The 25,892-nt window shown below is 44.3% G+C and overlaps 1 protein-coding gene across 1 annotated transcript; it reads left to right on the forward strand.

Moving 5' to 3' along the window:
- The first annotated feature begins 602 nt into the window (after nucleotides 1-602).
- On the forward strand, nucleotides 603-25,640 carry LOC105698566 (beta-1,4-N-acetylgalactosaminyltransferase bre-4). The gene is made up of 7 exons (XM_012422918.1): nucleotides 603-803; nucleotides 19,855-20,149; nucleotides 20,569-20,858; nucleotides 21,288-21,524; nucleotides 23,431-23,614; nucleotides 23,922-24,140; nucleotides 25,143-25,640. The coding sequence occupies exons 2-7, from the start codon at nucleotides 19,995-19,997 to the stop codon at nucleotides 25,279-25,281; spliced, it is 1,224 nt and encodes a 407-aa protein (XP_012278341.1). The 5' UTR covers nucleotides 603-803; nucleotides 19,855-19,994; the 3' UTR covers nucleotides 25,282-25,640.
- The last annotated feature ends 252 nt before the right edge of the window (nucleotides 25,641-25,892 follow it).

A 25,892-nucleotide genomic window follows, 5' to 3' on the forward strand; every position in this document is an offset into this window, starting at 1 on the left:
TTAAAGTTTAAACTTCACGGTGGGAAACCAATCTCCCGACGTCCGGCCGGCCAACTTTTTCCTCCTCGTTTTTCTCCCTTGCCGGCTCCTTCCTACCCGAAACAACCGTGGAACTTTTCCTATACGACTTCCTGAAGAACGGTCGCCCAACCTGCCGTGAAGGAAGTAGTTTAGCTCGCGAAAAAGCTCCTATTACGTAACCCTCTGCATAGAACTCTTCCTTTCGCCCTTGGCGCAGTCGCGGCTGCGCACCGATTCGTCATCACTCCGAGACAAAAAATTTCACTGAGCCAAAGAAATATATCTGTGATCCGTATTAAAGAAATATTCCGTTAATTCAAAGAATAATTATTTCACGGGAATATATTTACAATGCAAGGGTGAAAATTCAGGGTCCATAGGTGTCGATTCGGCGGATGCAAGATCGGCCACGGATTCGAGATTCGAAGATCGACCGTCGCCACGTAGGGCGCATGCGCGCCGCGCTCGACCAATCAGCGCGCGGCTCCGGGAGAACGGAGCGGCGCGGCTGCGCGGTGGGGGAAGTGCGCAGCGCCGGCTGCTGGTCGCGTCGCGAGCCGCGCAGCCGGCAGTCCGCGCCGAGTCGCTCCGCGGTACGCGTCGGGTCGCCGCTCTCGCGTTCGGTAACCTCCTCGAGGTTGAGGCGTGGATTCGCGCGATCGGCCGGTTCCGGAGTCGCGAGTGCGTCGAGTAGGAGTGTCGTGCCTGCCCTGGTCGTCGGGTCGCCATCGACGCCTTCGAAGGGAGACGGGAGGAGAGCGTCGCGGCGCGCCGTGAGAAAGGTCAGTACTGGCTCGGCGCCGGATGGCGTTGCGCACCCTGCTCGCCAGGTCCTTCGTCTTCTGGGAGGTTCTCTCCGGCGACGTTTTGTCGTCCCCGACACGCCGACTGCCGGTTAAATTTACTTTCCCATTCTCTTCAGCCCCAAGGTCGGACACTTGACAGTAAGCACTCTACGCGGAACGGTCGAGTCACGGGAATTCTCCTTGGGCTCTTTCTAAGAGCGGGTGATACTGCAGAGATTTTATTTTTATTCCTCGCCCCCCAGGTATCGATATCCCGATGGGACGACCCAGTCATAAATATTTTGGTCTCCCGCAAGCAGGTGTTGCCGCACAATTTTACCTTCCACGTCCTCGGGTGCTAATGAGGTGATAGGGCGAGTGAGAGGGATTTTAAAAAACCGGCAAACAAAACTGTTCCGTGGTAATTAAAGCGATAAGTGGTCCCTAAATAAATCCGTCCTCGGTGGGTTAACTTTAACAGTCTATGACTCGGTGAATATTAATTTTAGGAAGACATGGTGAAGCTTACTTTCGATTTCAAACATCCCTAACTCCCTGATGAGCATCGGGAAAATCGATGTCGCGGATGAGACGAGAGATAGAACGCGAGGAAAAGAAGCGTGGGAAGGGAATGGAGGAGAAAAGGGGTGGCGCTCTTGAAAGGCGACGTGACGTAAGTCGTCTTTGAGATAGAGAGAGGGAGAAAGAATAACCGGAGCACGTAAGGGTGAAGGTAAACATTACGCAACGGTGGAGCCCGAGATTGCGGGAGAAGACAAAATGGCGGGTTAAGGCCAACGGCGAGACAATCGGTCCCTCGTGAGGATGGGAAAATCGTCGGGGCCAATTCCCGGGATAATTCGGACGAACCGATTCGCGAGCTTCGGTACCATAATCAGCGCAATTAACGTCCAATTAACGCGGAAGAGCGCGAGTCTCGACGGATCTCGACGCGCTCGTTAATCCCCACTATTGAATTAACGAAACCGACAAGATCGCGCGGACGTCCGTTATACGACCCGGGTATCAACGGAGAGGATCCGTGTGGTATACGGTTCGTCTTGTTTTATTAAAATTGATAGGCGAAAGAAGTAAATCTAAATCACATTTTTGTGGTAAAGGAGATTAATAAATTCTGTTAATTACTTTGGATTATTCTTGTTTTATTAAAATTGATAGGCGAAAGAATTAAATCTAAATCACATATTTGTGGTAATGGAGATTAATAAATTCTGTTAATTACTTTGGATTATTCTTGTTTTATTAAAATTGATAGGCGAAAGAATTAAATCTAAATCACATTTTTGTGGTAATGGAGATTAATAAATTCTGTTAATTACTTTGGATTATTCTGTGGCGCCGTTAAATGTCGTTAAATGTCGTTAAATGTCGTTAAATGTCGTTAAATGTCGTTAAATGTCGTTAAATATCGTTAAACGACGGAAAGGGTTGAAGACCGATATGGACCCCGAATAGAAAGATGCTCACCGTTCCGCAGTAGTTGCGTTTTCTTCGACGGTCTCTCGCGAGACCTCGTTTAATCGATCGCCGATGTGTCGATGATTAATCGGCCACGGAGTATCAATATTTATCCAACTCGTCGCAGTTGCGGACTCTTTGCCGGTTCCGTCGTTTCCCCCGGAACATGTGCGAGCCCGATGAGTAACGGCCCGTTTGCATCCCACTGTCCGTTGACGCGCCGTAAATAACGGCCGTTGCGAGTGGAAAAGAAAATGTGGATTGCACGGAGAGCTCGCATTCTCGTTGCGGTTTTCTCAACGCTAATCATGGCGTCGAATTTTCGGACCTGGGTCATACAGGCCAAACTGCACATTCGAGATAATTCCAGCGGCGTTGTATTTTATCTTACTTTAATTTCTCACCCTCGAATATAAACGCGAATTTTATTTTTTTGTCAAGACAATGTTATAGTGTCTTTTACATACAAAAAAAATTGATTTTCCTTGGCCGTTTTTTTTTTAATTTATGCGTTAAGGGGTTAAGCCGACCCGTTTCGAGTCTATCCTCGTCGTATAGACCCTCGGTGGTGCATCTACTGCACATAGGGTACTTGGCTAATACATGACGGTCGCAGGTGAAAATCAGAAATATGAATTGGATAATGCAACGGCACCTCGTCGTTTAGAAGGCTAATCATGGCGTCGAAATTTCAGACCTGGGTCATTCAGCTTGCGTTTATTTTAATCCGACTCGTATAGAATCTCGCACGGAACTCGTCGCGCCCATTAAACACGGCGAGGGTAAAAAAAAAAAAGATGTGCCCACTTATATATGGGCAAGATAACGTCATGTAAATTTTCTGTTACGGGAAATATCTCGACTCGCATCGCGCACCGCTCGTATATCTCGAGACAATGTCTCGTTACCGTACAAGATGGCGACGTCACGTTTAACCACTTACTTATTAAGTCATATATTCCCCAGTTTGGTAAGAGTCTTCGTGAATCGTATGGCTCGGTTGTTATTAAAATGATGAATTTCACCGTCCCGAATGACGAATTCATGTCAGGCAAAATAATTATCCTTGGAGTCGAGGAAATATATTTCATCGAACGAAACGAAATGTTTCATCGAAAAGTACCAAGGTGATATTTTCTTAATTCAAAAAATGGTTATTTAATTGAAACGCGAAAAAGAAATTGGTTGAAACGTATACGAATAATTATCCTTGGGGTCGATGAAATATATTTCATCGAACGAAACGAAATGTTTCATCGAAAAATGCCAAGGAGATATTTTCTTAATTCGAAAAATGGTTATTTCATTGAAACGCGAAAAAGAAATTGGTTGAAACGTATACGAATAATTATCCTTGAGGTCGACGAAATATATTTTATCGAACGAAAAAAAATGTTTCAAATAATGTGTCGGCCCCGGGCATATTCGACGGCGTGACGATTGTCGGGGATAAAGAAGGGAAAGAAGAATGGCGGAACGAGTCGGCACCCTCGACATTTGGGGACGGCTAATTACCTTAAGGGGGTCGAACTTTCGGACGGTATATGGGGTATCGCGCCATCGGCCTTAGGGGGTTTAATTGACCGTGTGGAAGTACCCGTGAAAGTTGCTCCGGAATATACATATTTATTTATATTCGCCGAGGCGGTCGATGGCGAAACTCGATTCGACCTCGCGGATGAAAAATCACCGGGATTTATCGGCTACATGTGCACAGTCGCCTTAATGGACGTTAGGGGTGGTGCCGATTTTCCGCCGTGATGGGAAATACAGGTAATTTTCCCGGAAAATGGAGAGATCTCGAGTTTCGATTAAAAGCCGCCGGATAAAAAATGGCCGCTCGTCCCAGGGGGCTGAATTATCCCTCCCGATGATTTACGAACGGCTTCGGATATCGGGAAGGGATATATTCCAGATCGATCGCGTCATTCTTTATTCCGCTTTTCCCGCTAATGAAAAAGGGTGGAGGGGTTAGTCGGGGATGTTCGATTGCGGAAGTCGTCGGGCACTTTATTCCTGGCCGCGCCCTACTTTCCGCTCCACGTCGTCGTCGCCGTCGACGCTCGATAGGGCCGACGTCGATGGTCCTGGGGAAGAATGGAAGGAATTAAGCCCGGAGCCGTCTCGGGGACCGGGGACTTTCGAGCTGCACCCCCCTTCAGCCGAGGTGCACCCCCCTTAAGCCGAGGTGCACCCCCTCGAAGCACTCGGGTGCACTCTCTCGACACAAGGGAGGCGCACTTTTAATCTCTATCTCCCTCTCTACCTTTCTTCGCGATCCTGGGGCCGTTTAACGGATCCGGGGCCACGTTTAACCCTGTATCGCGTGATACAAAAGACGAACCGGATATTTATCGTTACGTCAAAACAGCTCGAGAAACCGAAAAAATGACATGGGTCCTCGTTTATCGATATTTTTTTTTTTTTGTTAAAAATACCTGGATCCTCGTTTATCGAAGTTTTTTATTCGGTTAAAAATACCTGGATCCTCGTTTAACGAATTTTCCGTTAAAAATACCTGGATCCTCGTTTAACGGTTATTTTGTTAAAGATACATGGATCCTCGTTTAACGAATATTTTGTTAAAGATACGTGGATCCTCGTTTATCGAAGTTTTTTTATTCGGTTAAAAATACCTGGATCCTCGTTTAACGAATATTTTGTCAAAGATACATGGATCCTCGTTTATCGGTCTTTTTTTTTTTTATTAAAAATACGTGGATCCTCGTTTAACGAATCTTTCTTTAAAAAATACCTGGTTCCTCGTTTAACGGTTATTTTGTTAAAGATACATGGATCCTCGTTTATCGACTTTTTTTATTGTTAAAAATACGTGGATCCTCGTTTAACGAATCTTTCTTTAAAAATACCTGGTTCCTCGTTTAACGAATCTTTCTTTAAAAATACCTGGATCCCCGTTTAACGAATATTTTGTTAAAGATACATGAATCCTCGTTTATCGAAGTTTTTTTTTTTGTTAAAAATACGTGGATCCTCGTTTAACGAATCTTTCTTTAAAAATACCTGGATCCTCGTTTAACGAATCTTTTGTTAAAGATACATGGACCCTCGTTTATCGACTTTTTTTTTTTTTGTTAAAAATACGTGGATCCTCTAACAAATTTTCCGTTAAAAATGTATCCGGGTCCCCGTTTAACGAATCTCCCGTTAAACGGCTCGTGAGGCATTTCGGGCTCGCCGAAAGAGGTCGGGTCCCGGCATGGCATCCGCGCAATAATGCACGGCGCGTACCCATTGCGCCGCGCACGGTGGCCGGGCAAACACTGGCCACCCCGAGTACTCGTCGGTGCGCGAAAGTGCGAGCAATTACCCGAGCTCAAAGCCCGCCTGGGAATTACGACGTCAGAATTGTTCCTACGTGGGCGCGCCGTTGCGGCCTTTCGGACGATATCGTATCTCTTCCGCCGCGGAACCGCCGCGGTTCCCTCCTACCGCTCAAACGAATCCGTTGCAACTGCAACGGATTTCCTAGGCAAGGGTTAAAATAACGCCAGGCCGTTGATCGGCATTATCGGTGAATCCAGAAAGAGCGCCGTTGCGTCACGAGTTCCACTATCACTAGCCAAATTCGATTTTGGCCGCGTATCGTGTCTCCGTTATCGCGTTATCGTAAAATCGAATTTTGTAATCGGACACTATCATTGTCTCACGAGGTGACTATCGCGGTGGAGCGTCGGATTCTCGGTTAACGTTAACGGCCGTTCTGGTTAGCGACTCGACTCGGTAACGGCCGTTTAACGAGCCTTGGTACGGTCTCCTTTTGCATCCGTGTCAAGGGTAACCGGTGGACGCGCCTTGGATTTTTCTCGTTACCCTTTGTCGCGAAACAACGATCGCGATTATGTCGCGCGCGTTTAACGGCCTCGCGGTTTTATGTATTAAGGTGAAGTGAAACACCCTTCAAATCAGTCGATACGAATACAACACTTTTTTTTTAAGGGCATTAGACCAAACTGTCCGAAAGCTTTGACACATCACTCCTGATCATCTAAGAATTGTCCTGACACGTTGAAAATTTGGATTTTTAACAACATTTTTTAACTCAGCCCAGACCAGAACCAAAATGGCGTCGAGCTCTCATATCTCGATCAATATACAATTATCAAAGGCTCTGATATGAGAATCGAAAGGGTCAGGACAATTTTACGACAATTTAGAACACTCTGGTAATCGATAAACTCACATTTGAACGGGATAAGGGCAAAAAAAGTGTTGTATGCGCCTCTATGCTAAAACGATGGTAATACGAGGTCTCGGAGTGAAAATTTAATTCACCTGGAAATCACAGATGGCGCAGGGGGTCCCTTTGCAGTCAATTACGGCTCCAGAAAGCTTGAATCCAGAGGATTTCTGGAGTTTTACTTCGATTTCTTGATATTTATTGTACGAAAACGACAGGTGTAGTATGCCATTTGGTACAATATTCAATGTAATTCTACACAGCTGTCAATATAATAACGAATGTCGGCAACGTAGGCATTTAGAAGAATCTTCTTTATCGACGTTGATCAAGTTCCTCGACGTGTTTCACTTCACCTTAACGAGGCGAGTCGTTTCTTGGGGGAAACGGCGGAATGCATCTCGTGACCTGGCAAGTAGAATCGCCCTGAGGATCTGATTTTAACGCCGTTACGGTGGGATTTCCCGATCTCGATATACACCGATTAACGGGCCGTTACTTAGGATTACGAGCCCAGTGTTGATCAACTCCGGAGTCGTTAACGAGCTCGATGAACTTCCGACACAATGGTGGACTCGATTTTAACGCACTTGCCGTTCATTCTTAACCGCGAAGTCGACTCGTTGCGCCGTTAACGCCGTTATTTGTCGTAAAAAAAATTCATATTGCTACTTTGACATGCATCGGCGTTAGAAATTGACTTAACGAAACGAGGTATCGTTCAACGCCGCTTCTACTAGTCCCGTTAATTTTAATTCTTGAACGACCTCCGCCAGATTATGCTCGTTTAACGGCACCGTTAATCACGGAAAAACCTTTCGCCAGGGAAAAAAAAAGAGGCGAAACGAGACCGGAAGGTCGAGGAGAGCTCTCGGGACAACCTCTGAATTTTAAGGCGTCGTTGCGAAACCAGTCGTTACATAACCTATACGCCTCGTGTAACCACTCTAGAGCCGGGGGAAAGATCGAGACGCGGATTGACAACGAATCGACGAAATGGAGAAAAAAAAAGAAGAAAATCCTCGACCGAGTGACGCGATGTCACGCGGCCGAGCGTGTCGGGAATTATCTTTGCCGTTTTATCTGCGAAGACGCGCGACCTTAATTGGCGCCGTTAAACGACGGACGATTTTCCGACCGGCGAACGCGATGACCGTTTCCTGGCCGAGGAGTCGAAAAGAGGCGAGACGTCATCCGTAATGGACGGTTTCCGTTGCGGCCGTTGCGCGGAATCTCCTCTCTTCGATTTTCTTAACCCTTCCCGTAGATCAACGCGTTAACGATTTCTCGGTTAACTCGAACATTAACTCCGGTTAATCCGGTATTCCCTCAGAGGAGGAAAAGGAAATTCATCGAACGAAACAAAATGTTTCATCGAAAAGTACCAAGGTGATATTTTCTTAATTCAAAAAATGGTTATTTAATTCAAACGCGAAAAAGAAATTGGTTGAAACGTATACGAATAATTATCCTTGGGGTCGATGAAATATATTTCATCGAACGAAACAAAATGTTTCATCGAAATGTGCCAAGGAGATATTTTCTTAATTCAAAAATTATTTAATTCAAACGCGAAAAAGAAATCGGATGAAACGTTTATTCGGAATTATGATGAATTCATTTCAGGCAAAATAATTATCCTTGGAATCGATGAAATATATTTCATCGAACGAAACAAAATGTTTCATCGAAAAGTGCCGAGGAGATATTTTCTTAATTCAAAAATTATTTAATTCAAACGCGAAAAAAAAATCAGTTGAAACGTTTATTCGGAATTATGAAGAATTCATTTCAGGCAAAATAATTATCCTTGTAATCGACGAAATATATTTCTTTGGTTCAGTGACTTTTTTTTTTATTCTCAGTGCGGACCAAACAACTCAACCATACATTTCCCTAGTACCCCTCCAAATACCCCATACGTATAACCCGAGATCTAGTAATGTCACACTTAGCGATCCAATCCAGCCAAAGTAAACTGAAATTCTGGTTCCTGGTTTTCTTTTTCTTTTTCAGAAAAAAAAAAAAAAAACCGTTGTCGGTGCGCGCCGTTATCATTGGACACGACCGACGCCCATAACGACGCCCCCCCGTCCGCCCGTAAATGATATCGCGTATCTCGTCCACGTAATACCGTTCTCGATTGGCGATCGAATAGCTCGATAACGACGCCAGACGGAGGCGTTTCCGATCGCGTCCCTGGGAATCGGACCCCAGTCATCGGCGACCGGAAGATCGCCTCCTAGGGGGCAGATATGCCCGTCGAGGTTTTTCCCTCGCACCTGTTTGCGAGCCTCGATTAAGGTGAAGTGAAACACGTCGAGGAACTTGATCAACGTCGATAAAGAAGATTCTTCTAAATGCCTACGTTGCCGACATTCGTTTTTATATTGACAGCTGGGTCGAATTATATTGAGTATTGTACCAAATGGCATACTACACCTGTCGTTTTCGTATAATAAATATCAAGAAATCGAAGTAAAACTCCAGAAATCCTCTGGATTCAAGCTTTCTGGGGCCCTAATTGACTGCAGAGGGACCCCCTGCGCCATCTGTGATTTCCAGGTCAATTAAATTTTCACTCCGAGACCTCGTATTCCCATCGTTTTAGCATAGAAGCGCATACAACACTTTTTTTGCCTTTATCCCGTTCAAATGCGAATTTATCGATTACCAGAGTGTTCTAAATTTTCGTAAAATTGTCCTGACCCTTTCGATTCTCATATCAGAGCCTTCGATAATTGTATATCCTTCGAAATATGAGAGCTCGACGCCATTTTGGTTCTGGTCTGGACTGAGTTAAAAAATGTTCTTGAAAAATCCAAATTTTCAATGTGTCAGGACAATTCTTAGATGATCAGGTGTGATGTGTCAAGGTTTCGGACAGTTTGGTCTAATACCCTTAAAAAAAAGTGTTGTATTCGAATCGACTGATTTGAAGGATGTTTCACTTCACCTTAAGCCTGTCGAGGCAATTGGCTTTCGAACCGACGAATGCGGCCTCTGCGCTTCTACGTGCACTCATGCGTCGGTATGCAACTGCAGCGATTGCAGTCAGTCCTGTAATGCATCGAGGGCAGTCGGTTCGGTAACGCGTCGAGTGCGCTCAGCGCTTTAAGGCGATGTGAAAGTGGCATTAATAGTTTATCAAACTTTTAGGGCACGAGTGTATATATGTATATGAATTTTAATACGTGGAACTTTAATAACGTATTTTAATAGTCTTAGGTATTTTAAGGCCATTTGCATCGGGGGGCCTGGGCACACCTGGGATTTTTTACGGACACGTTACGTATGATATGTCGCTAGTTTATCGTCGAGAGGACGAGCGATATACTCGTTTGAAATATTAAAATGCGTTATTAACATTGGTGTGTATATATATATACGATACTATATATATATATGATGCTTTCGTAACACCTTAATGCATCGACTGCAGCGATTCGCGGGGATCCGGCTTGAGATCCGCGGCGCGGCGTCCCGGAAGCGAGGCGAGGCGCAAGCTAATGAAGAGTGCATCGCGAGAGTGCAACGCCCTTCGAGGCATGCGATTCTCTCGAACGATCTCGAATCCCTTCGGGACGATTCCACCATATTTCGCTGTATCGAATTTTTTCTTTTACGTAAAAGATAGAAAAAAAATTCTGCAACGGTCCTCTTCAGGGCGAAGAGGGGAAAAGTCGAATTCTCACGCTCGCGAATATCGAAGTCGAATTTTTTTGAGACAGTTCCACCAAATTTCGCCATATCAAAATTCACCATATTTCGCTGTATCGAATTTTTTCGTTTACGTAAAAGATAGAAAAAATAAATTCCGCAACGATCCTCTTCAGGGCGAAGAGGGGAAAGTTCGTCGAATTCTCACGCTCGCGATTCTATCGAAGTCGAATCCGTTTGAGACGGTTCCACCAAATTTCGCCATATCGAGCTTCGTGATATTTCGCTGTATCGAATTTTTTTTAATTTTCGTAAAAGATAGAAAAAAAATCCTGCAACGGTCCTCTTCGGGACGAAGAGGGGGAAAGGTCGTCGAATTCTCACGCTCGCGATTCTATCGAAGTCTAATCCTTTTGAGACAGTTCCACGAAATTTCGCCATATAAAAATTCACCATATTTCGCTGTATCGATTTTTTTTTATTTTCGTAAAAGATAGAAAAAAGATCCTGCAACGGTCCTCTTCGGGGCGAAGAGGGGAAAAGTCGAATTCTCACGCTCGCGAATATCGAAGTCGAATTTTTTTGAGACAGTTCCACCAAATTTCGCCATATCAAAATTCACCATATTTCGCTGTATCGAATTTTTTCGTTTACGTAAAAGATAGAAAAAATAAATTCCGCAACGATCCTCTTCAGGGCGAAGAGGGGAAAGTTCGTCGAATTCTCACGCTCGCGATTCTATCGAAGTCGAATCCGTTTGAGACGGTTCCACCAAATTTCGCCATATCGAGCTTCGTGATATTTCGCTGTATCGAATTTTTTTTAATTTTCGTAAAAGATAGAAAAAAAATCCTGCAACGGTCCTCTTCGGGACGAAGAGGGGGAAAGGTCGTCGAATTCTCACGCTCGCGATTCTATCGAAGTCTAATCCTTTTGAGACAGTTCCACGAAATTTCGCCATATAAAAATTCACCATATTTCGCTGTATCGATTTTTTTTTATTTTCGTAAAAGATAGAAAAAAGATCCTGCAACGGTCCTCTTCGGGGCGAAGAGGGGAAAAGTCGAATTCTCACGCTCGCGAATATCGAAGTCGAATTTTTTTGAGACAGTTCCACCAAATTTCGCCATATCAAAATTCACCATATTTCGCTGTATCGAATTTTTTTTAATTTTCGTAAAAGATAGAAAAAAAATTCAGGTCGAAGAGGGGGAAAGGTCGTCGAATTCTCACGCTTCGAGCCAAGGGCGCCGTCCGGCCTTGATTCAACTGGGTCGCCCGAATTCTGGGTCATTCGACCAGAAATCTGCCCCCCACCCGATAAAAATCCACCACCGGGGATCATCCTCCCCCCTCCCGTTAACTTCCCAACCCCGGATGCTGCGAAACTCGATCTTCTCGGTCACTCTTCGCGAGAGTACTCGCACCGGAAAAGTACGGTCGATCGAGCTTCCGGATGACCCCACCTGGAGTTCCCAACTTTGGGCTCGTTCACATGGACCGTTTACGATGCGTCGAATTTCTATTTCTACATTTTTTGGTTCGATGAATTAAAAAAAAATTTTTTCTCTCGTTACAAACGATGAGGTGCCAAATTGTGTCGTATCTTACCTCCGTTTAACGGGGGACCTCGTTTCTCCTCCGCCGTTACGAGGATGTGTGTCATCTCGCAAATCGCCCTCCGAAGACACTCGCTGGAGACGCACACACTCGCCAGTGCGCATGCGCCTCGTATATCGATTCGCCAAACGCGAACGTGGGTGTCCGCGATTACATGCACTCGGTGCACCTCTCGAATTTTCGGGACCGACTTGCATCCGGGGGAAATTGGTAGTTTTTTTGAAGATACGAAGGACTGCTTAGTTTCCGTTAAACGGAATTAAGGTGAAGTGAAACACCCTTCAAATCAGTCGATTCGAGTACAACACTTTTTTTTAAGGGTATTAGACCAAACTGTCCGAAACTTTGACACATCACTCCTGATCATCTAAGAATTGTCCTGACACATTCAAAATTTGGATTTTTCAAACAAATTTTTTAACTCAGTCCAGACCAGAACCAAAATGGCGTCGAGCTCTCATATTTCGATCAATATACAATTATCGAAGGCTCTGATATGAGAATCGAAAGGGTCAGGACAATTTTACGACAATTTAGAACACTCTGGTAATCGATAAACTCGCATTTGAACGGGATAAAGGCAAAAAAAGTGTTGTATGCGCTTCTTTGCTAAAACGATGGTAATACGAGGTCTCGGAGTGAAAATTTAATTGGCCTGGAAATCACAGATGGCGCAGGGGGTCCCTCCGCAGTCAATTAGGGCCCCAGAAGGCATGAATCCAGAGGATTTCTAGAGTTTCACTTCGATTTCTTTATAATTATTGTACGAAAACGACAGGTGGAATATGCCATTTGGTACAATACTCAATATAATTCGACCCAGCTGTCAATATAAAAACCAACGTCGGCCACGTAGGCATTTAGAAAAATCTTCTTTATCGACGTTGATCAAGTTCCTCGACGTGTTTCACTTCACCTTAACGGGCGTTAGTTCCGCAGAGCGAGGCGTTGCGGAATCGACTTCGCGATAAGGAGTCCCTCGTTACTCGTTAACGCTTTACTGTGGGATCACGATGTCGTATACCGAGATTATGAGATCATTTCGCGGAATGTCGCCGCGAATGCATCGGACGTCCCTGACATTGCGAAAGAGAAACGATAAAGAAAGATGGAGAGGGAGAGAAAAGGAAACGAAAGGGAGGAAAATGCCGGCCGTTAGAACGGGCTCCAAAATTCAGGCGAGCACAAAGCCCTGTCGAGAATGGATGACGAGCAATCGATAATTCCGTTTACGTGCCTTCCGTATAACGGCCGGGTCCCGGAAACGGCGTTAAACGTAAACCTCGAACGATTCGGCGGCGTTTAACGAGGGTCGTTAATTAATGGCGGACTTTGATTACGCGTTTCTTCTTTTTTTTTCCCCTCCGTTTTTTCATTTCCTCGCGAACATTAGTAACGCGCGTTAAACGACATTTTTTTTACGGTCGTTAACTTAATTTCGCCCGACTCGCGTATCGTTTCGTATAAACAGGTGTCGTTAAGTGATTGCGGAAGACACGAAGAGAGGTATGCGTCATGACTCGATACCAAGGAGGCGTTTAGAGGTATTTACATCGCGATTTGCATCGGAAATGGCCGACTGGCCTTCCTTGCCAATTCACGTATCGCCGTTAATTATGGGCTGCGCCGTTTGCCTCGCGACATGTCGTGCTCGATATTCGGGAATGTCCTCACGTGCTTCGCATAACTCTGCAGAAGTTACGAGCCCTCTAATGAGACTTCTCCGAGGGATGGGTCGCCCTGCAGACTCTCCAGTAACGGCCGTTATACGGCGAGACATCCGTTGTTTTCGTTTAATATCTATTATTTCCCTATACTTGGATTGAATGATTTTTTTTTATTTATTCAGCAACGAATTTCCGTTTAACGAGTTTTGTTTACAAATACCCACAGACTATGGTAACGGCCGTTATACGGCGAGACATCCGTTGTTTTCGTTTAATATCTATTATTTCCCTATACTTGGATTGAATGATTTTTTTTTATTTATTCAGGAATTTCATTTGCCTCGCAACGAATTTCCGTTTAACGAGTTTTGTTTACAAATACCCACAGACTATGGTAACGGCCGTTATACGGCAAGACAATTGTTGTTTTCGTTTGATTTTTATTATTTCTTTGGGATTGTACGGTTGATTTTCCGGGAATATTGTTCGTCAATTTTCGTTTAACGAGACACGGCCCAAGAGGGAATTAACGGAACGGCTCGAGAGCGTCTCGGAAGAAATCGACCTTGGCTCGATTTTGGCCTCTGGGGTAATTATTTAAAGCCCACTGGTGGGCATAGACTCGACAATGGCGTTAATGCCCGTTTCTACGATATTAAACAGAGGTAAGGGTACACTCGCGTGACGTCGAGCCACCGGCACGGTAATTTGTCACCGTAAACTCGCAATTTACACAGCCGCGAGTAATAGGGTTAGGTGGGCTCCCTCCACCTCCCCATCGAGGGCGAGTTTCTCCTCTCTAATGTTTTCCCTCGATATCTCGAGAAACGCTATCCGTTAATTTTCTCCGATTTTTCTACAATTCTCCTGAAAAGCGAGAAATCTCGACATCTCGAGGAACCCGACCCGTTAATTTTCCAATTGTTCCGCGATTTGTTGGAAAAAGAGAAACCTCGATATCTCCGGGAAGTCCGTCCGATAATTTCTCGATTTTCCTGTAAATTTCTTGGGGGATGAAAAAGTGAAGAAATAATTTCTACTTTCAGCACTTTACTTCCGCGGTAAGTCCCTCGTGGAATAATCCGTTCTTGCGGATTTCTTTTTTTTTATCTCATCGTTTAATGCCCGTTTCTATCGAAAAGTAGGCATTGCCGCAATTAAGAGGCTCTACTCGAACTCGCTAACGAGTCTCGAACTTCGTTCCCCGTTTGATTTCTTTTCCAGCCAATCACGAGTGCAAGGTACAATGCACTCGCGCGATGCACAGAATGCAATTCCGGGATTATCCGTTAAATTCGTGTCCGTTAATTCCCCGGATTTCGTTTCCGGGGGCAATTTGCGACGTTTTAGCGGTGTTCCTGGACAATTAGAACGAAACAAGGAAATAAGAGTCGAATTGCGTTTAATTTCCACATCGACGTTCGGTTTGATCCCGAGTGTACATTTAATTCCAAACGGCGCCCCTTATTTTTTATTTGGCAAAATGTTTACCCTCGTCACTCTCATGGGTATTTTCGTAATTTCTCGACCTCGATCAGACATTTCCACGTTTTCGACGTTTTTGGGAATCCTTTGACCGCACAACGGACAAAGAAAAAAGAAAAAAAATCCACGGGCCAATTTTATCAGAAAATATGGTATTCTAATTTTTGAATTATTTAAAGGCAAATTGAAAATGTATCGGTAGGAAATTTTATTTTATCTCTCTGTTCGTTTTCCACGTCGACTCGACTTTTCTAGTCGTGTAGACTTCCGTTTCATGTCGGGAATCGATCGATAAGTATTACCGACTCGCGATTGCTTTTTACACCCACAACGGCGCCGTTAGTCACGAGGGCTGTAATTTTGAAAGCGATATTCTAATTTCTGTGCGAGGTCTTCTTGCGTTTTGTAACGAGAACTGAGCAGACCAATCAAACGGCGCCCGTTAAACGACGCCCGTTAAACGGCGCCCGTTAAACGGCGCCCGTTAAACGGCGCTCTTCAGTACTTTTTTCCCGCGAGTACGCTCGTTGAACGGCCTTTAGCAACCTCGATTGTCGTTCAAAATCGTTGTTCGGGGCTTTCTGGTCTTCTAGGGTCTTCCGTTTCTCCGACACGCGTTTGCGATTCCGCATTAACGGCGTGAAACGAAACCAGGTCGCGGTTAACACAAAATCTCGTTAGATTGATTTTTCGAGTGCGCTCTTCGCGATTAAAAATGTTTGGAAAATTATTAACCCTATGCAATGATTCTTTTTTTTTTATTAATTACGAGGGGACGTGTAGGTCGCATCGGGTACAAAATCAAGGTACATTAATTTGTCGGAGTGCACCTTTCCCCGTTAAAAATGCTTGGGAATTTTTTTATGCCGCGCAACATGTTTTTTCTTTTTTTTTCTTTTTTTCTTTTAATGGTGCAAGCTAATTGCAGGGAATGTATAGTGGCTCGGAGATCGATTCGTTTTCGTTTTATCGCAAAATGGAGGGGCCTCCATTTTCGGAAAGCCTACTGCAATGCGACTTTCCGATTTTGGTGCAGCGGCTCGGGTGAGTGCATCGTATTATCTGCAGGAGGGTTTCAGACTAAACAAGGAAGGGTGCACGTATCAGGGGTGCAACGAGGGGTGGGGTTGGAGGATCTATCGCTGATTTGAAAGAATCTCCCCGATAATATGGCAGGCTTCCAGACCCCTGTGTCTTCGGGAGATCATCTGCCAAGTGCAGTGCTAGCTGCACCGGGAATGAATGTTATCACGACGTCCTTCTGCTTGAATTCACCCTTAAATTCATGAGACAGTTTAGTTACGAGAATTCAATATGCAGGTAAATTTTAATCCTCACGTTTTATATAAAACTTCTAAATTGGATGACGATATTCTTAAGAACTGAGCAACTTTAACGCCTAAGAGGGCCTAAACGCGCCCGACGTTTGGTTCATTTTTGCCCGCACGGTCAGACGAATTTCGCCCATATGTCGAAATGCCTCTGTGTGCAAGGGGTTAAAAAGTGGTGCTCTTACGTTTTGTATATAAAATCTCTAAATTGAGTAGCACATTTAAGAAGTGCTTAACCGTGGTTGATTTTCATTTGAGTCGCTGAATGTTATCACGACGTCCTTCTGCTTGAATTCACCCTTAAATTCATGAGACAGTTTAGTTACGAGAATTCAATACGTAGGTAAATTTTAACCCTCACGTTTTATATAAAACTTCTAAATTGGATAACGATATCCTTAAGAATTGTGCAACTTAACCCTATGGCTCCTAAGAGCGCCTAAAGGCGCCCGACGTTTGGTTCATTTTTGCCCGCACGGTCAGAGGAATTTCGCCCATATGTCGAAATGCCTCTGTGTGCAAGGGGTTAAAAAGTCGTGCTCTTACGTTTTGTATATAAAATCTCTAAATTGAGTAGCACTTTTAAGAAGTGCTTAACCGTGGTTGATTTTCATTTGGATTGCATATAGGGTTTAGATAATTAATTTCGTTAGGGTTACGAGAATTTTGCGCCGATAGACGGTAGTCTCGATAAGCCGTTCGATTCGCGTAAGTTTCGGCGATAACGGGGGGCGTTTGTCGGTCGAAAACGGCGAGTCGGTCGTAAATGTAGCTTCTGGCAATTGGCTCCATCGATGGGATTCCGCGACGCGGAATCCGCCGCGCGGAGAGCCGCGGGATTAGCCCTTGATTTACGGCCGAAGGGCTGATAACGCACGAGGGGGAGCTGCGATTGCAGTTTCCGCCTAACAATGAGCTACTGACTAAGGGAAAAACTTCGCCATGGTAATTAGAAGTGCCAAATGAGTTTTCACACGTACCTTGCCTCTCACGCACACACGTATCCAGACAGGGTCTCCTTACTGTTACAAAAAGGCGACACCACGTTCTACCTCGTTTTTTATTTAGTCATTGCGCAATTTATTAAGTAATTTAATTATTCCATTATTTCCTGATATAACTAGGGCCACAATTCGTTCTTTGATAGTAAACTCAATAAAATTTTCATGCCATTTCATCTCCTTACTCTTACAAAAAGGCGACGCCACGTCCTACCTCGTTTTTTATTTAGTCATTGCTCAATTTATTAAGTAATTTAATTATTCCATTATTTCCTTATATAATCAGGGCTACGATTCGTTCTTTGATAGTAAACTCAATGAAATTTGCATGCCATTTCATCTCCTTACTCTTACAAAAAGGCGACGCCACGTTCTACCTCGTTTTTCATTTAGTCATTGCTCAATTTATTAAGTAATTTAATTATTCCATTATTTCCTTATATAATCAGGGCTACGATTCGTTCTTTGATAGTAAACTCAATGAAATTTGCATGGCATTTCATCTCCGTACTCTTACAAAAAGGCGACGCCACGTTCTACCTCGTTTTTCATTTAGTCATTGCTCAATTTATTAAGTAATTTAATTATTCCATTATTTCCTGATATAACTAGGGCCACAATTCGTTCTTTGATAGTAAACTCAATGAAATTTTCATGCCATTTAAGATATTACGTTTAACTTAACAAGGTATTTAAGGTGTCGCAAGGTGTACACTGATAAGCAAAAATTCGGTATTGTTAAAAAAAATATTTCTCCGGTTCCCTGGATTTCTTTTTCCACTTGTCTTTTGACGCAACGCTTAAACTAATGTTCCGAGAGTCGACGTAACTTTCCATTTTACTTATAGCCTCTTGTTATCGATCGCCGATCGATACCTGTAATCAGTAGTGGCGAGTACAAGTTCTCGGTATCATTCGAAGCCTCAATATTTTATAGGGCGAGGGGAAACCTAGAACTCTCTCCTTTGACGCGAACACGCGTCGTACAATCAACGAATCGTTATCACTAACGACCGTCTTTGTGCGAGCACTTTTATCCGCTTTTTCCTGCATCTCCTCGCGTGCCGGCGCAAACTCGAGAATGCGAGAAGCCGGCAAATGTGGAGAGGAAAATGAGAAAAATGAGAAAAAGAGAAATTCAGGACCCACCTATGCCCTTTCCGTGCTTTGTCGGCTCGTTTTCCGCGCCGTTGCGGAATTGCATTCTATGCACGTATGCAAACGCACGTGCGTTATACGGACGCACGTGCGCCGTTAAATGGACGCGATCGTGTCGATTTTTTTTTTATCGAGGATCTTTTATATTTTTTTTAAGTTTCCTTGGTAGTAATTTCGTACATTTTTGTTCCGAACAAGTTCGGTATAGATATCGTCTCGTTTCGGAATTGCATTTTATGCACGTATGCAAACGCACGTGCGCCGTTAAATGGACGCGATCGTGTCGATTTTTTTTTTTTTTCGAGGATCTTTTATATTTTTCGGAAATTTCCTTAGTAGTAATTTCGTGCACTTTCGTTCCGAACAAGTTAGGTATAGATATCGTCTCGTTTTCCGTTTCGGAATTGCATTCTATGCACGTATGCAAACGCACGTGTGCCGTTAAATGGACGCGATCGTGTCGATTTTTTTTTTATCGAGGATCTTTTATATTTTTCGGAAATTTCCTTAGTAGTAATTTCGTACACTTTCGTTCCGAACAAGTTCGGTATAGATATCGTCTCGTTTTCCGTTTCGGAATTACATTCTATGCACGTATGCAAACGCACGTGCGCCGTTAAATGAACGCGGTCATGTCGATATTTTTTTTTTCTATTTTTTTTTATCGAGGATCTTTTATATTTTTCGGAAGTTTCCTTAGTAGTAATTTCGTGCACTTTTGTACCGAACAAGTACGGTATAGATATCGTCGAGCGAGGATTTACTCTTCAGGGTCGTAGTTCAGAGTTTGATCGCTCACCCGGGGTCTATGTCCCTTCTTCGGGGTGTGGGGGCAGCATCCCCCGGGTCCAGGGATCACCCAGGGAGCGATCATCGAAATCTCGCGGCACACCTCGACTGTGTAATCGGAATTCGGAGGGCCCGAGGGAGACGACCCGTTCCCAAAATCCGAAATTGAAATCGAAATTGGAACTCTGGATTACGGTCGTTAACGGATCATTCGATAACGGGTCGGCGTAGCCCGGAAAAGTCTACCCTAACGAGACCTCTCTAAAGAAATCATTTCCTTGGCCCAGTTATAATTTTTTTCCAGATCAAAGCAATTCTCAGCTTCCCAAAGCTTAGCGTAAAATTTCACCTACGATATTTTATTGGAACACCGTTAAAAAAAATTGTTCATTCTGGAAATCATTTCATTCAACGAGGGTTTCGCCCCGCCTTAACGATCGCTAGCGTATACGGGGGTCGATCTTGGGAAATGATTTTTTTCTTTTTCTTTCAGGGAAAATTAATTTCCTCCTCTCCCAAGGAGCGACGACTTCTTCTTCTTAAGGGGGTGTCGGCTTCCTTTTCTACTTAAGTTGACGATTTCCTTTCTCTCCCAGGGGATGGCGCTTTTATTTTCTCGCAAGGAGATATGACGATTTCTTTTCCTTCCGGTTGCAGGAGGTCCTAGGGGCGATGCCCGCCGGCGAAGGGGCTCACCCCCAGGGGTTCATCGTCGCGGGGGGCGGCCACCCCCGTTTCCGGGTCTAGGCTGCTTCGGCGGGGACCGAGGGAGGAAGTAATGGTGTGTGGGGGGTGCGATGACTGTGGCCGCAGCCGTGGCTCCGTGGCACCGAGCCCACCTCTACAAGGCGCTCGCCTGCGTCGTCCTCGCCCTGATCGCTCTTCAGTATCTGCTCAGCGGGATCCTCGACCGTCGGTCTATCGAGACCATTTTCACAATTAACGCCACTCGGTATGTATTTTATTAGAAATTTTTCGGTATGCATTTTATTAGAAATTTTTCGGTATGTATTTTATGAGAAATTTTTCGGTATGTATTTTATTAGAAATTTTTCGGTATGCATTTTATTAGAAATTTTTCGGTATGTATTTTATGAGAAATTTTTCGGTATGTATTTTATGAGAAATTTTTCGGTATGCATTTTATTAGAAATTTTTAGGAATTTCCGAAAATTAGTCGCGAGATAACCCTCGTAAGGTGTTACCATTACCATTTTTACTATTAACGCCACTTTTTTTTTAACTTTACAATTAGTCGCGAGATAATGCCCGTAAGGTGTTATCGGTATCCTCCTCGAGGTCGAAAAAATGGACCTCGAGGAGGACGATTGAGAGTTTTCGGGAATGACGATCGCTCTCTGTCGATTCCAGGTACGCCAGGAACTCGTTGAGAAATCGGCCTAGAGGACTCATCATCTACGGTCCGGCGACTTCGCCGAGCGTCTTGGCGAACGGCAGCGCCTCCTCGTACACGACGTCGTCGTCGGTCTCCGGGGCCCGGAATCCCGGCGACGCCCTCAGGACGCAGGCAGCCGTCCCGACGCGCGTCGCCGTCGAGCGGGACGCCTCCCTGGACACCGAGGACCCCTCCGATGCCCTCCATAAAAACGGGACGGAGGCTCCGTCGACGGAACGGTGTCCCCTCGTGCCTCCCAACCTCGGTGGGTCCCCCGCTAATCACAGTAATGATAAATCCGCACAATAAATCCGCACAAATTTTTCATCCGGAAGTCGCGTAAATGCCGTAGAACTCGACTCGACTGTAAAACATCCAAATCCCGGCCTCTTTAACCGCGGCATCCTCGATTTCCTTCTCTAAGCGAGAGATTCTCAAGTGACACTTCCCGCGGGACCGTAGTACCCCGAGAAAGAAATGTTCATTGAAGCTAAGAAATATTTTTACCATAAATATTTCGTTAATTCAAAGAATTTCAGTTTATTTCGGTCACATAATTCTCTGAATTAAGATATTTCTTTGGCTCGATGACACTTTTTTTTCTCGAAGCGCCTATTATTCTAGTTGACCCTTAGAGTCGCTCCTTGTTATTAATTTTTTATTTTCGACTTTTCATTCTTGACCATGGTTTCAGTCGGCCCTCTGGCCGTGGAGAAGAGCCCGCCGGCGATGTCGGTGGTCGAGAAGACCCTGACGGAGGTGATGCCGGGTGGCAGAGGGTGTCCCACAGGGTGCGTCCCCAGGCACCGCGTCGCTATCGTCGTGCCCTATCGCGACCGTTTTCAACATCTCACCGCGTTCCTCTGCAACCTCCACCCGATGCTGTTGAGACAGCAGGTCGACTATCAGATCTTTGTGGTCGAGCAGGAAGGTGAGGACCTCGTATACATAGAAACTCCTGCGCGTCACCTGAAAATAAAAAAAAAAAATGATTTCATCCAACCAAAGAAATACTTCCGTAATTCAAGGGACAATTATTTCACTCGAATAATCTCGAATAACCAGGATGCAACCTTTCCTCGTGATCATAAAAATTTATCGCCGTCCACTCGAGTTAAATAAATTATTCCTCGAGCCAGTAAAACGTTTCTTCGGTTCGATGAGCATTTTTTCATGGTATAGAAAAAGACTCGGCGTAACGAGAGATGTTTCATTGCTATGACAAAAGAACCCGGATTTCGGATGTTGCTGCATTTGTTAATTTATGCAGCGTTTAGCATTTTCGACGTTCCTCCTCTCCAGGCAACCGTTTTCCTTGGTACTTCGATTTTTTTTTTCTCTGCGGTACTTTACTACGGATCCGTTTTTTTTTCTTTTTTCGTTCCGCGCCTGGCATGTTCCCTCGGGGGGTTTGACGTGCTCCGTTTTAATTCGAGGCGACGCGAGGTCGGTCCGTTAAGGCGAGAGCCTGTCGCCGACGTGATCTAATCGCGAAACGGAGATGGCTACCTTGCTGGCGCATTGCGGCACTCGCCTATATCGCGGCTCTTCGCGTAAAACGTACGCGGTATATCGGTACCCGTTATGCCGGGCCATAGTTTACAGGAGGCGCCCTCTTATCGATCCCAGGTTGGAATCTTGCACTCGGTAAGGCCCAATTTTTCGTCTCCTTTGCTTCTCTTCGGGTCCCTAGAGAGAAGTCTTCCCTGATCCATTCATGCCATTCGGAATTCTCTACGATTAACCCTTTAACGCACAGATTAAAAAAAAAAACCGGCCAAAAAAGTCAATTTTTTTTATGTAAAAAAAAACACTAGAACAATGTTGCACTCGGTAAGGCCCAATTTTCCGTCCACTTTGCTTCTCTTCGGGTCTCTAGAGAGAGGTCTTCCCTGGTCCATTTATGCCATTCAGAATTCTCTACGATTAACCCCTTAACGCACAGATTAAAAAAAAAAAAACCGGCCAAAAAAGTCAATTTTTTAAATGTAAAAAATACACTAGAACAATCTTGCACTCGGTAAGGCCCAATTTTCCATCCACTTTCCTTCTCTTCGGGTCTCTAGAGAGCGGTCTTCCCTGGTCCATTCATGCCATTCGGAATTCTCTACGATTAATGGAATTATCGCAATCCTTAACACTATTTCTAACAAAGGTGTTAAAAGCCACCTTTTAAAATTTTATCTTGAAATTATTTTCAAAGTTTAATAATTTGTTCTCAATTAATGTTTTGAGTTTTCGTATAATAATTGTTAAATTTATTTAGCGGTATCATTTTCCACCTCGGTCTATCGAGACCATTTTCACAATTAACGCCACTCGGTATGTATTTTATTAGAAATTTTTCGGTATGCATTTTATTAGAAATTTTTCGGTATGTATNCGGTATCATTTTCCACCAGCTCATCTAAACCTTTTGGTCGAAATAGGTATACACAAAATCGTGATAGAAATAGTGTTAAGGTTTCTCGTTTATGGATCTTCTTCGAATTGGATGTACCGAATCGTTTGAAATTATACAACGTGAATGTGGAGGTTACAAGGAGGGTCCTGAAACTCATGAAATTTCAATTTGTCAAAAATTTGTTCATGGACATTTTTTAATTTTGTTATAAGAAATTAAATTTCATGAGTGTTAGGACCTTCCTTATAGCCTCCACGTCCACTTTGTAATGTTTGAAACGATTCGGCACACTCAGCTCGGAGAAAAGTTGCATGAGCGATTAACTCTTCGAACTCTACTTTCACGTCTCCTTAAGGTGTAATTGGAGTCTTGAAAAAGTAGAATCCAGGAATTTCACGGTACGTGTCACGGATAGGAATTTTTTCTTCCCCAGGTATGGGACAATTTAACCGGGCGATGCTAATGAACGTGGGGTACGTCGAGGCCCTGAAGGAGAGGCCCTTCGACTGCTTCATCTTCCACGACGTCGACCTGCTGCCCGAGGACGACAGGAACCTGTACACCTGTCCCGAGCAGCCGAGGCACATGTCCGTGGCCGTGGACAAGTTTAATTACCGGTAAATCTTCGCCCCCAGTGTCCAGGAATTGAACAGCGTCAAGGACGAAGTCATCGCTCTGAGAGAAAAAAGAGTCATTGAGCCAAAGAAATATTTCCTTCGTTCGAAGAGTCATTATTTGACGTAAAGTAACTACAAATAATTTGTTGTAATCACACTAAATTTAGTCGAGTTCTTTAAATTAATGATTTTTTTTTAATTGATACCACTCGAAGGAATATTTCTTTGGCTCATATTTTTTTTTTATCTCGGTGTCCGGAAGAAGACGAGAAGAGTAAATGACACTTTTTTGCGCCCTTTGGTCAAGGTTGCCTTATGCGGACCTCTTCGGCGGCGTTTCCGCCATGTCGAGGGAGCACTTCCGCCTGGTGAACGGCTTCAGCAACGTCTTCTGGGGCTGGGGCGGCGAGGACGACGACATGGCGAATCGCATCAAAGCTCATGGCCTTCATATATCTCGGTACCCGGCCAACGTGGCGCGATACAAAATGCTCACGCACAAGAAGGAGAAGGCTAATCCAAAGAGGTAAACCGACATCCCCTTAAGGTGATAAAAATCGAAGGCCGTAATGAAATTTTTCCGACATGGCTATATCGAATCGCTTGAAACTTTACCACACGAACACGGAGACCCCGAAGAAGGTTCCGACACCCACAAAACATTATTCCCTTTGTAAACATTTTTTAAATAATTTTACAAGAAATTAAATATCGTCACTCCAACATGGCACGTGGTTAATATGAGACGGGAATTTATACATTCGTGAAAAAGCTGGGAAATGAATTTAATATATATTTAATAAATTGATAAATGAATATATTGTATGCAGGTATACAGGGAAGAGGTACTGTGTTAAAATGTGGGAATGAATAAGTAGACGGAAACAAGGACGACGTTTAATGTCCTCATGATTCAGATCGGTCGACTTCGCTCCCTTTCGAGGTCTCGCAACAGCGGATCTCTATTTCGCGGAGGGTAAAAGGAAAAATGCTTTCCTCCCTTTTCCCGAAGAGTGACGTTTACTGGTGGCAGAGTTCGCGACGTTAACGGAGGAGGATCGCGTTTGCATCGGGCCGGGGGGAATAATTTATCGATAACGTAACGCGAGGCCGGAATAACGAGCTCGACTTCACGAAGTGCACGACCGGAAGATTTACGACCTCCTTGGAAACCCGTTAATACCTTGGTGAGGACGACAGGATATCCCTAGGACTCCCTAGGACCCCCCTAGAAATCAGGAGCTAAAAGTCTACCTCAAAACTAAAAAAACCCGAAAAAAAAAAAAGAAGGAAATGTTTAAATCGAAACCATTGTTGGGATGCTTATCAAATATCGTTGGCTAACTCTCAAAATTAATTTATGAAATTCAAAAGAATTTTTCTAACAAATTTCGTGAATCAAGATTCGGTCTACTTCAGCTACGGTTATTTAGGTCGGTCGACCGATCGATTTTTTTCCGATGAGCGAAATTTCTTTTCTATTGTTTTGTGATGAAGTTAATTCGAAGATTTTTGTTTTCCTTTCAAGATACGAGTTCCTGAAGACGGGGAAGAAGAGGTTCGCGACCGACGGGCTCGCCAACCTGCAGTACCAGGTGGTGGAGAAGCAGAGGAAGAAGCTGTACACCTGGTTGTTGGTCAAACTGACTCCTCCACAGCCCAGCTGATGGCTACCCTGGATCGGTTGAAGTCCTCTTCAGGATCTTCTTCCCGACTCCTGTGACTCCGCGTCCCCCCGGGGGTCGGCGACCCTCTTCGGGGGTGGACTCTTCAGGGTCGACCCTCGGGGTAGGCTCGTGAATGAGCTCCGATTCTTTCATTCCTTTGCCACGAGTCGAGGAATCGGCGCCACCGGTTCCCGTCCCCCTCATTACGCTCGAAAAAGATTCCGGTTAATATTAGATATGCCTGATTAGAAAAACAAAAAATGCCAGGGATTAATACGAGGTCTGATTAAGGTGAAGTGAAACACCCTTTTTTAAGGGTATTAGACCAAACTGTCCGAAACTTTGACACATCACTCCTGATCATCTAAGAATTGTCCTGACACTGATTCAAAATTTGGATTTTTTAACAACAATTTTTAACTCAGTCCAGACCAGAACCAAAATGGCGTCGAGCTCTCATATTTCGATCAATATACAATTATCAAAGGCTCTGATATGAGAATCGAAAGGGTCAAGACAATTTTACGACAATTTAGAACACTCTGGTAATCGATAAATTCCCATTTGAACGGGATAAAGGCAAAAAAAGTGTTGTATGCGCTTCTATGCTA

The sequence above is a fragment of the Orussus abietinus genome, unplaced genomic scaffold (genome assembly GCF_000612105.2).
Source record: "Orussus abietinus isolate OABI.00-Male unplaced genomic scaffold, Oabi_2.0 scaffold226, whole genome shotgun sequence".
Lineage (NCBI taxonomy): Eukaryota > Metazoa > Arthropoda > Insecta > Hymenoptera > Orussidae > Orussus > Orussus abietinus.